The sequence below is a fragment of the Hemiscyllium ocellatum genome, chromosome 25 (genome assembly GCF_020745735.1).
Source record: "Hemiscyllium ocellatum isolate sHemOce1 chromosome 25, sHemOce1.pat.X.cur, whole genome shotgun sequence".
NCBI lineage: Eukaryota > Metazoa > Chordata > Chondrichthyes > Orectolobiformes > Hemiscylliidae > Hemiscyllium > Hemiscyllium ocellatum.
This window is the reverse complement of record NC_083425.1, coordinates 55,627,095-55,639,311: the sequence shown is the minus strand read 5'-3', so window position 1 is coordinate 55,639,311 and position 12,217 is coordinate 55,627,095. Positions and strand designations below refer to the sequence as shown.

The following is a 12,217-nucleotide window of genomic DNA, read 5'->3' as shown; positions in this document are numbered from 1 at the left end:
TGTGAACTTTTGCTTGCTCTTACAAACAGCTATTTCACATTGTATTGTGTTGCGTTCCAACTTGCACACAAATCGACTTATGAAGGCACTCAAGCACTGAACCCATTCATAACCTAGGAACTGCCTGGAGTTGGGACTGTTCTCCTTGGGCAGAAGAAGGTTGACAGGAGATTTGGCACAGGTTTTCAAAATCATGAGCAGGCTTAGATAGAGTAGGCTGGGAGAAGCTGTTCCTGCTTGTAAAAGGAAAAAGAATGACAGCGCATAGATTTAAACCACCTGATGAAGTGCTCCAAAAGCTAGTGCTTCCAAATAAACCTATTGGGACTATGAACTGGTATTGTGTGATTTTTAACTTTAGATTTAAAGTGATTCATAAGAAGCAACATTTTCACACAGTGAGTAGTTAGGGTATGGAGTGCACTGCCTGGAAATCTTCAGGCAGGTTCACTGGATGATTATTTGAATACAAATGATGCGGACTGCTATGGGGAAATGACAGGAGACTGCCACTAAGGAATAGAACCTGTGCAGATATGACAAGCCGAAGAACCTCCTTCTGCATCGTAACATTAAGGATAAAATGCACCGTCTATCACAGGAGTGGCACCACAGACAATCGCCAATTTAATTGGCTGAGAAGGCTAATATTAGATTACATTACCTACAGTGTGGGAACAGGCCATTCAGCCCAACAAGTCCACACTGACCCTCCAAAGAGTAACCCACCCAGACCCATTTCCCTCTAACTAATGCAGCGAACACTATGGGCAATTTCGCATGGCCAATTCACCTGGCCTGCACATCTTTGGACTGTGGGAGGAAACCTGAACACCTGGAGCAAACCCACGCAGACACGGGGACAATGTGCAAACTCCACACACAGTTGCCCAAGGCTGGAATCGAACCTGGGTCCATGGAACATTTTTTTTTAATTAGTGGTTACTTGTTGATTTAACTGATATATTCTTATAGAAACATAATTTTACTACCTCTGTGGAAGGCGATGACCTGGTGGTATTATCCCTAGTCTATGAATCCAGAGACCCAGACAATGTTCTGAGAACCCAGATTCGACTTCCACCACAGTAGATGGTGGAATTTGATTTCCATAAAATCTGAAATTAAGGGTTTAATGATGGTCATGAAACCATTGTTGACTGTCGGAAAAACCCATCTGGTTCACTAATATCCTTCAGGGAAGGAGATCTGTCCCCATCCTTAACTGGTCTGGCCTATATGTGACTCCAGACTCACAGCAATGTGGTTGACTCCCAGTTGCTCTCTGAAATGGCCTCGCAAGCTGTTAAGTTGTACCAATCGCTACAAAGTCTCAAAGAAATTAAACCAGACAGATCACCTGGCATTGACCTTGGCACCAAGAAAGACAATGGCAGAAACAACTCTGTCGACCCTGCAAAGTCCTCATCTAGGGGCTAGTGCCAATATTGGGAGAGCTGTCTCAAAGACTAGGGAAGCAACAACCTGACACAGTCATACTCACAGAATCATTCCTAAAATACAATGCCTAACAATGTCCAAAATACCAACATTACTATTCCTGGATATGTCCTGTCTCACCGGCAGGACAGACCCAGCAGTGGTGGCAGCCCCATGCTATACTGTCAGGAGGGAGTTGCTCTCAGAGTCCTCAACATTGTCTCTGACCCTATGAACTCTTGTACCTTCAGGTTAGATATGGTCAAGCAAAACATCCTTTAAACATGATGATGAACTGCCTTCTTGACCTACTATAGATTAGATTAGATTAGATTACTTACAGTGTGGAAACAGGCCCTTCGGCCCAACAAGTCCACACCGACCAGCCGAAGCGCAACCCACCCATACCCCTACATTTACCCCTTACCTAACAATACGGGCAATTTAGCATGGCCAATTCACCTGACCTGCACATCTTTGGACTGTGGGAGGAAACCAGAGCACCCGGAGGAAACCCACGCAGACACGGGGAGAACGTGCAAACTCCACACAGTCTGTCGCCTGAGTCGGGAATTGAACCCGGGTCTCAGGCGCTGTGAGGCAGCAGTGCTAACCACTGTGCCACCGTGCCGCCCACTTACTGTCCTCTCTCAGTTGATGAATCGGTACTCCTCCATGTTGAGCAACACTTAGAGGAAACACTGAGGACAGCAAGGCACAAAATGCACTCTGGGTGGGGGATTTCAATGTTTACCACCAAGGGTGGCTTGGCAACAATATTATTGATCGAACTGGTCAGGTCCTAAAGGACATAGCTGCTAGATTGCGTCTGCGGGAGGCAGTGAAGGAACCTACAGAGGGAAAGACACACTTGACCTCATTCTCACCAATCTGCCAGTTGCAGATGCATCTGTCCATGACAGTATCAGTAAGAGTGAGCACTGCAGACTCCTTATCGAGACGAAGTCTTGCCTTCACATTGAGAATAACCTAATTGTGTTGTATGGTGCTATAATTGAAAGTGGAGTCACAGGTAGACAAGATAGAGAAGAAAGCATTTGGAATGCTTTCCTTTATTGGTCAGAGTATTGAGTACAAGAGTTGGGAGGTCAAGTTGCGGCTGTATAGGACATCAGATATTGACAGAATGGCAGGAAGCAGAGGTGATGGTTGGGGTGAGTTTTTGTGACTAGAAATGTGTGTCTCGTGGGGCTTGATTTAATTTGATTTGATTTATTGTCGTCACATGTATCAAGGTGTTTTTCTGCATGCTCTACAGGTAGATTGTACCATACTGAGTGCACCAGGTAGCAGAATAACATGGAGAATATGGTATTACAGTCACAGGGAAGGTGTAAAGAGAGATCAACACTAACATTTGAGAGGGTTTGCAAGGATCAGTGTAGCAGCCCTTGCTGTTGTGGTATAAATGAGTTAGACTTTAATGTAGGATGCCTGATCAGTAAGTTCACAGGTAATACAAAAATCAATGAGGTGCTAAGTATTGAGAGGATAACCTTAGTCTACAGGAGGATATTAATGGGCTGGTCAATGTGTTGATCAGTGGCAAATGGAATTCAACCAGGATAAGTGTGAGGTGATGCACTCAGGAGGACAAATAAGGCAAGAGAATACATGAGGAATAGTAGGAAACACTGAGGATCATAGGGAAGTCAGTGTGCATGTCCACCGGTCCCTTAAGATAGCAGGACATGTAGATTGATTTGGAAGGCATATGGTTGGATACTTGCCTTTACTAGCCTTGACAGAGTTCAATAGCAGGTAATTATGCTGGAACTATATTATTTGTCGTCTAGGCCACAGATAGAGTATTGTGTGCAGTTCTGGAATTCACATTACTCTGACTGTTCTGGAGAGGATGCAGAGTAGTTTACCAGTGTGTTGCTTGGGATGGAAAATTTTAGCCAAGAAGATAGATTTCCCTTGAAGCAAAGATTGAGAGGAGACATTTTTTCCTCTTGGAGGGATCAATGACAAGGGGCATTAATTGAAGGTAAGTAGCAGGAGATTTAGAGATGTGAGGAAAAATAAACTATTTCATCCAGAGGGTGGTAGGAATCTGGAACTCATTGCCTGTAAAGGGGGTAGAGGCAGAAACCCTCAAAACATTTAAGACTATTTAGACATGCACCTTGTGATGCCAAAGTGTAGGCCAAGTGCTGGGAAATGGAATGAGAACAGTGAAGTGCTTGTTTTTGACCGGAACAGACTCAATGCACCAAAGCCACTGTACTGTAGACCACTATGGCTCTATGAAATCAGACAGTGTAGAATTCTCCCATTACTACATTGGGGTGTCAGCCCACATTTTGTGCGAGAGTTCCAGGAGTGGTTTTGAACCCACAATCATCTGACTCAAATGGTAGCACTGTCATCTGATCCATGATCAAAACTGAGAATGCACATAGGGTAGAAGCATATACAGGAAAGAGTTAAGTTCTGAGTTTTGTGAAACAAGAGGTTCAGCTGAGCATGACTCAGATCAGATAAGCGCTTACAGTTAACAATGGGATGCTGGAGTCAAGAGTAATGGGTTAACAAGGTGATAAAGCATTCATTATGTAGAGCCGCTTAACAATATTGGAAGCATTAAGTATGCAAGGTCAGCTAACAAGGGGAAAAGTATCCATTGTATGAACCCAGTTAACAAGGTTAAGTACATTTATTGTATAACAGTAAAGGGCTTGGTCACTGCTATAGATACTCATTGATTGTAACAGTCACCCAATTAATATGCATGTTGCCTCATCTGGGTACACCGCCCTGTAAAGTGACAATGCAATTCATTGAGAAACTGCTCTTCCAGAGAAGACCGTGAACTCATGTCTTTGTGCACATGGGCGATTGTTCTCTCTCCCTCCAGGGCCCAAATAAAAATGAAGGAAGTAAAATTACACTGTGTCTCTGAATGTTTTGCTTTGAATGGGAGGGAAAGCGCTACACAGATTATCACGAGATCACAGATCACACTCAACAAATGCATATGCCTTCTTTGGCTCACCTGCAATCAATAAGCAAGGCATGATCCTTTTGCCCCATCACTGAGATGAACTGGTCCATGATTCCACAAGGCATGGAGGCAAAGGTATGCTCAGCTTTCTGACAGGCCAGGGCTTTTTCCATTAAATCTCCATCATCTGATGATCAGAAAGTTAAAACATAGTGAGGCCTTATTGCACTGCTACCACCACCAAGACACATGCCTTATCTATGACATATAGACATGGTTCCTATTGCCAGGAGATGTGTCATTCAACAATCCACAACAACCTTTCTCTCCCGTCCTAAATGGTGTGCCACAATCATTACGTCTGTCCTCCAAAGCTAATTCCAGAGTTTAATCAGTTGGAATTCAGATGATCCATTCCACTTGCCTATCCCTAGTTGTCTGAACCATTTCTGAAGGGACTAAAAGGCAACCATAACGTTGGAGTGGAATCATGTGTAGCAAGTACAGGAAAAAAGTCCCTTCACCAAAGGATATTAGTAAATCAGTGGATTTTCTGAGACAATCTACCAGCAGCATTTATGGTTTTTTTTTCTGATGCCAGCAGATTTAATGAATTATATTTAACATGGGCTAATCATATTTTAATTCATAGACTCTGACCTGCCAGTCCAGTACCATGACTTTTTAAAAATGTGTTCATGGAATGTCAGCATTTCATGCCAGCTTCTAAATGCTCTAGAGAAGTGGTCGCGAGTTACTTGAAATACTGGCTTTTTAAATTCATTCGTAGTATGAGTGCCTCGCTGGCTAGGCCAGTATTTATTGTCTAGCTAATTGACTAATTGCCCAGAGTGCAGTTAACAGCCAACTATATTAATGTGGGTCTACAATGGCATGTAGGTTCGACCAGCTAAGGATTGCAGTTTCCTTCTCTCAAGGACATTAATGAGCCAGATGGATTTTTCCTGACAATGAACAAAGATTCATGGTAATCATTATACTCTTACTTCCAGGCATTTAATTGAATCCAAATTCCATCAACCACCAGGGCAGGATTTGAACCCAGGTCCTCGTATTGTTTATGGGTTTCTGATTAATAGTCTAGCAATACACCAAGGCCACTGCCTTCCCATGTGATGTAGGTATACCCAATGTTTTTACCTAGGGAGTTCCAGGATTTTGACACAGCTGCAGTGAAGTTATGACAAGAAAGTCAGGGTAATGTGTGGCTTAAAGGTGAACTTTCAGGATGTAGTGTTCCCATGTCCTTGTCCTTCTATATTGTTGAGGTTGCACAGTTGGAAGATGGTGTTGAAGGAGACTTGGTGAGTTACTGCTGTGTACTTTGCAGAAGATACACAGTGTCCTATTATGCATCAGTGGTGAAAAAGGGAGTGAATGTTGAAGGAGGTAGATAGAGTGCATTGTACTGCACAGGATTGAACTTCTTGCTTGTTATTGGAGCTGCACCTAACCAGACAAGTAGAGAGCATTCCACCTCACTCCCAACTTGAGCCTTGTTGATAAACATTGGGAGATGAGAAGGAAGTTATTCACTGCAGGATTACAAGCATCTGACCTGCTTTTGTAATCACAGTATTTATATGGCTAGTCCAGTTCAGTTTCTGGTTAATAGTTACCACTCCCTCCTCCCGGATGTTGACAGTAGGGGATTCAGTGATGTAATGCCAGAAAACATCATAGGACAATGATTGGATTCTATCTTGTTAGAGCTGGTCATTGCCTGGCACTTTGTGGTGCAAGTATCCGTAAAAAGATCAATGTGCTATCATGAAAAGGTCATAACAGGACTGAAGCCAAGTCTTTACAGTAGTTGGTGGACTTGCACTGATTGTGATGAATGGTCCAGCCAAACAGTAGGAACAATTCACAGAGTAATTACCTCACATGGCAACTTGGATACGTTCAATACAAAAACTGAACAACTAGACTGGAGAGGACCAGTAATTCAGGGAAACTTTCATCACTGAACCTTTCTGGGAGTGAAAGAGGCAAAGAATTATTGCAGAGACAAAGAAGTATTGCAGAGACTGATCATTTTCCAATTATAAAGCATCGCATTTCACTCACCTGGACAAATTTGCTGTAGGAAGGTGTACATGGCAACTTCCAAAGATGCTGAACTGGACAACCCTCCTCCCAATGGAACATTACTTGCCATCACTGCCTTAAACCCAGGAAGTGGACCCGCTACAAAGATATAATAGACAGTATATCCATATGGGTCGGAGGGCAAGGAAAAATACTCAAAAAGTCTCAAAACTACTAACAAAATAGCTAAGTATATCTGCTGTACACCAGCCGGTGCACCTCAGTACACTAATTGTCAAAAGGACTACTACATTTAATTACGAGTCAAAAAGTGTGGCGCTGGAAAAGCACAGCTAGTCAATCAGCATCAAAGGAGCAGGACAGTCAATGTTTCGGGCATAGATCATTCTCAAGGATCTTGAAACGTCAACTCTCCTGCTCCTCAGATGCTGCCTGACCTGCTGCGCTTTTCCAGCACCACACCTTTTGACTCTCCAGCATCTACAATCCTCAGTTTCTCCTAAAATTTAACTATGAGAAATTCTACAGAAAATTTATACTAACTAGCAATCATAAGCAATGAATTACAAAACAAAAAGTGGTGACAAAGTTGACAAGTTTGTATCTTCAGATCAGTAGAGGACAAAACTGCATACATTTTGCTGTAATCTCCCCATAGTCATTGGAGCTGGATCTGGAGGTCAACTCATCTGCTGGTTATTTTCAAAGAAGCAACATGTTATGAGCTGCAGGTCTGAACGCTCTCAATGTTAACAGTACAGCTCCGTATCCCTTTATCTGAGCATCCAAAAACTGAAAAGCTCAAGGAGCATGCAACATCATTCATGTCTGTGTAACATCACGGGGTTTTCTTGGCAGGCGAAGGCTGCACCCACTCAACCCACATGGCAGTGTGGCCCAGCACTCCGAAGCGTGAGTTGTGTATTGTATTTACTGTGCTAAATTGTTTAATTTTAGAACGAAAATGTCAAAAAGAGGTGCAGATACATTTATGGCTACAATAATATAAAGAAATGGAAGCATCTCTCATTATAAAGAATGCATAAAATAGAGTTATTGCAGAAGCTGGATCGTGGTGTGGCTGTGTGGCATCTTACTGAAGAATATGGTGTCGGAACTACCACTGTCTATGATTTGAAGAAACAGAAAGACAAGTTACTGAAGTTTTATGGTGACAGTGATGACTATCAACTAATGAAAAATAGGAAAACACTGCATAGGGCAAAAAATTAAGATCTTAACCGTGTGTTGATGGAGTGGATTAGACAACGAAGAAGTGAACGTATGCCACTGACTGGTTTGATGGTCATGGAACAAGCTAGAAAATATCATAAAGAACTGAACATTAAAGGCGAATGTCAATGGCAATGGCTGCAGAAATTCAAGAAGCTTAATGGTGTGAAATACCTGAACATCTGTAGTGAAAGGCTTCTGCGGACCATGAAGCAGCTGAAAGTTATGTTGATGAATTTGCCAAGCATTAGTCCTGAACAAATTTACAATGTTGATGAAACAGCTCTCTTCTGGCGCTATGTCCCCAGAAAAACATTAGCAATGGCTAATAACAGAACACCAACAGGTTTTAAGGAAACTAAGGACGGATTAACTATTCTTGGGTGTGTCACTGTTGCAGGCACACACAAGGTGAAATTGGCAGTGATTGGGAAAACAAACATCCAAGATGTCTTAAAGGTGTACGTAATTTGCCTGTGCATTAATATACAAACAAGAAAGCACAAGTAACCAGAGAAATTTTTGCCAGCAGCACGAGTTCATTGCAGACAAGCGGGACTGGAGGAAAAGTGTGAAATTTTATTGTTCCTGGACAACTGCTCCGCACATCCTCTGCCGAACAGCTTGTGAAAAGTAATGTTTTTGGCACTTACTTACCCCCGAATGTGACGTCAGTATTACAGTCTTGTGACCAAGGAATTTTACGCTCCATGAAGAGTTAAGTATAAAGACTATTTTTTTAAACAGTATGCTTGCTGCAGTCAACAGTGAGATAGGAATTCAAGTCTTCCTGTAAGAGTTTAGTCTTAAGGATGCCATTTACGCAGTTGCTAATGCTTGGAATGATGTTGATAAAGCAACATTAACAAATGCTTGGCACAGACTCTGGCCTACAACGATGTTTCTTGTAAGGAGTTTGAAGGATTTCATGTCACTGAAGAGAAAAAGATGATAGCAATCCTTGTTACTTATGCACAAGATTTATCAGATGAAAGTGTAAATAAATTACATGAAGCTGACATCGAAGGAATGCTGAACATTGACAATGATGCGCCTGTCATGCATTCCTTAAGCGATGGGAACATTGCTGAAATGGTTTTAAATAGGGCTCCAGTACAGATAAGTGTGAGGATAGTATTGGTGATGATGATGATGATGATGATGATGATGAGTTAGTGAACACAGTTGAAAAAGTCCCCATTGATGATATGGTGAAAATGTGTGATCAGTTAATTGCTGGCCTTGAACAACGTTCATTTATCGGTGAGCAAGAGGTTACGGCAATTTACTCAATTAAAGAGAGATTGCTTAGACAGAAGCCTATGTTAAGGAGACAGATGACACTTGAAGAAGCCTTTAAAACTGCCACCTGCCATAGTGCTGAAGCTGTGTACGTTTGAGTTTTACCAAATGTTTTTATTAGAATGTTTTTTATGGAAATAAAATGTTGTTGAATGTTTATAGTCAATTAGTTCATGAATTTGTTTATATTACTCTATTAGTAAGCTTTGTACGTTGAAGTTTTCCAGAATGCTTTTTATGAAAATAAAATGTTGTTGAATATTTGTGGTTGATGTGTTTCATTTATCAGTACACTACCCTATATCTCTTGTGCAGAGATAAGAACATTACCACTGTGCCACAGCCCCCAAATTAATGTCTGTCTTATATGATCATCCTTACTTTGGACTCTACTGACCTAAACAAATTGCAGCTCAACATGTTAGTGATCTCTAGGAACAAGAGCATTCTTACCCCTGTAATGCTGAATAACTCCCTTCACATAGTTAGCCCAGCGAGGTACACCAGGACTCAGAGGCTTTGATTCAGTTGGCACAGGAAATTCCAGTTGTTTTGGTTCATCTGCCTCCTTTGCCGTAGTAAGTAATGAGATTATCCCATCTGCACTCTGACAGCCAACCAACACTGTGACCATCGGGAGAGCCTTAAGGATTAACATATTATTAGCCACCAATGAACAACCACTCAAAAATCAGACAGCCAAAGAATCTCTTTTCTATCTGTATTTAAGCTTTTCTTTCTAATGTTCAGTAGTTTGCTTTAAAGTTAAACCGCCACAAAATTTTCCCATTCAGCACTTGAAAGCATTTTTTTCCATGCAAGATCATGGGATTTTCAGAGCACGATTGATGGAATCAGAAAGTATCAAGGCATTTTACAACCAACACTGGTCACTGTGATTTGTACTCTGTTACAATGTATAAAGTCTGGCAGGAAATCACAGTGCGTCAGGCAGCATCCAATGAGAGAGCCAGCTAAAGTTTCCATGCTGCCTGACTTTCTGTGATTTTCAGCATTGTTTGTTTTCAGCACAGATTCCAGCATCTGCAATAATTTGTTCCTGTAAAGTCTGGTATCCCTCCACTCATCTCAGTACAAAAGGATCCCACAATCAGCCAGACCACATTCTCTGTTTTATTGATGATGGTTGAGTGATTGAAGTAGGTCAGGATTTGGGGGAACCTGCTCTCCAGCTGATCTCTTCCTCCCAGTGCAAGAAGCCTTTCTCCTGCCCATCCTTCCCTTCTCCCTTCCACCCTTCCTGCCTATAACCTCTCAGCTCTCCTCCCATTGACTTGTTGGGGAGCAGGTTCCCCCAAATCCTGACCTACATCAATCATTCGACCATCATCAACTAAGACACCTTGTTTCCCACCCCATCTCTACCCTCTTCCCCATTATCTGTAACTGATCCTTACCCTACAGCTCATCCCTTTACTTCTCCCAACACTTATGCACCACACCCCTCTCTCGCATTCGGCTCATTAAGGCTACGGAATCAACGTGCTTCCCTCAAAATCCCTCTTCTCCAACAATTTCCTTCCTCTGCAGTCTCCCTCACTCACCAAACACCCCCCTCTCCTCTCCAGCCCATCCCACCCCACTCCCACTGTATCTCCACACTCTCCCACCCCCACCCTCACCTCTCCCTCATTCTGGACCCTCGCCCTGTTCCCCTACATAGCACCTCTATATGTCCTGCTTTCCTCACACCCACTCCCCTCAGTACATCACGCCCCCCCTCCTTCTCTTTCCCAAACCACTCGGCCCATCCCTCACGCTGTCTTCCCACTCACCACCGGCAACACGAATCCCTGATTATAGTCTGTGTGCTCTCCGATGAGATTCACTCTTCCCGGAGCGGCCACGCCAACCCTCGGCTCGCAGGTCGGGTAATTCTCCCTGAAAGCCCGCAGTGTGTCGTGCAGCAACCTTTCCATGCCGGCGTCCGCCATCATCACCCAGCCGCGCGGCCAGCCGTGCCCTCGCCTTGCCCCTCCTGTCAATCAACGCAAACACTGCCCCCTCCTGTCAATCAAACGTCAGCACCGCACTTACCCCACACCCTATTCGCCCATCTCTCTATCAATCAAAGATCAGCCTCGCCCCCTCGGCCACATCCGTCAATCAGACATAAATTGCATCTGTCAATCATTCCGTCGTCCCCGCCTTATCTGTTGATCGACGCCACCAGCACCGCCCACTCACGTCCGCGCCTCCCATTGGCCACTAGGGGACACCGCCCCACCATGTGTGTCACACCCCTCCTCACCCCGTCGATGCTGATTGGCTGCTGGTGTCACACCCTCTCTGCACTTCATTGTGAATGGAGGAATGTTGGGTGTGTGTCAGGAATGTATTATCATTTATCATTTATCCCCAAATCCAGACCATTTGTTCAATCTGAAATCTTTTTTGGAAGACCCTCTGATTTGTTTATTGTTAAGTTCTCTTTGCCTCAGAGGCCTCCAAGATAATCTTCCGGTTCACTCGGTGGAGCAGGATGAGACATGCTCACGTTTCTTCTTCCAGAAGGTGCACAAAGAGAGCTCCGTACTCAGCAACCTGAAGGAAAAAGTTGGCTTGGTAACGTCATCTCAGGCTGACATCATGAGGATCAGCAAATCCTTCTATGTCAGTCTGTATGACGCAAAGCTAACCGACAGCGCGGTCTCCCAGTCGTTCCTGTCCTCTATCACGGAGGTCTTAGATGACAGAACACGGGGGAGGCTGGACCAGCCGCTATCTCTGGACAAGCTGACTAAGGCCCTCGAATCCTTCGAAAAGAATAAAACTCCCGGAAGCAACGGCTTACCAGTTGAGCTCTATTCAGCTCTGTGGGACTTGATTGGCCAGGACCTGCTGGAGGTGTATGTCAGTATGCTTCGGGCAGGTACCATGAATGAATCCATGAGGAAAGGCATCATCACCCTCATCTACAAGCAGAAGGGGGAGAGGGAGGAAATCAGAAATTGGACACCAATCTCACTATTGAATGCGAATTACAAAATTTTGTCAAAGGTTATCGCCAACCGGGTCAGGTCTGCTCTGGGGTCGGTGATTCATTCTGACCAAACCTGTGCTGTATCGGGCAGGAAGGTCGCTGAGAGTCTCGCACTCCTCAGGGATACGATCGCCTACGTGCAGGACAGAGGGTTGGACACCTGCCTGATCAGCCTGGACCAGGAGAAAGCCTCT

The 12,217-nt window shown here is 43.8% G+C and overlaps 1 protein-coding gene across 2 annotated transcripts in view; it reads right to left on the bottom strand.

Moving 5' to 3' along the window:
- The window catches only part of galk1 (galactokinase 1), a 31,187-nt gene extending 20,179 nt beyond the window's left edge, over positions 1-11,008 (bottom strand). For both annotated transcript variants that reach the window (XM_060844377.1, XM_060844378.1), the window contains exons 1-4: positions 10,816-11,008; positions 9,473-9,662; positions 6,503-6,622; positions 4,463-4,598 (exon numbers count right to left, since the gene is read on the bottom strand). In XM_060844377.1, coding sequence (XP_060700360.1) covers positions 4,463-4,598; positions 6,503-6,622; positions 9,473-9,662; positions 10,816-10,977 — 608 coding nt within the window. In that variant the 5' untranslated portion in view covers positions 10,978-11,008. The remainder of the gene's footprint in view (positions 1-4,462; positions 4,599-6,502; positions 6,623-9,472; positions 9,663-10,815) is intronic.
- Between the last annotated feature and the right edge of the window lie 1,209 nt (positions 11,009-12,217).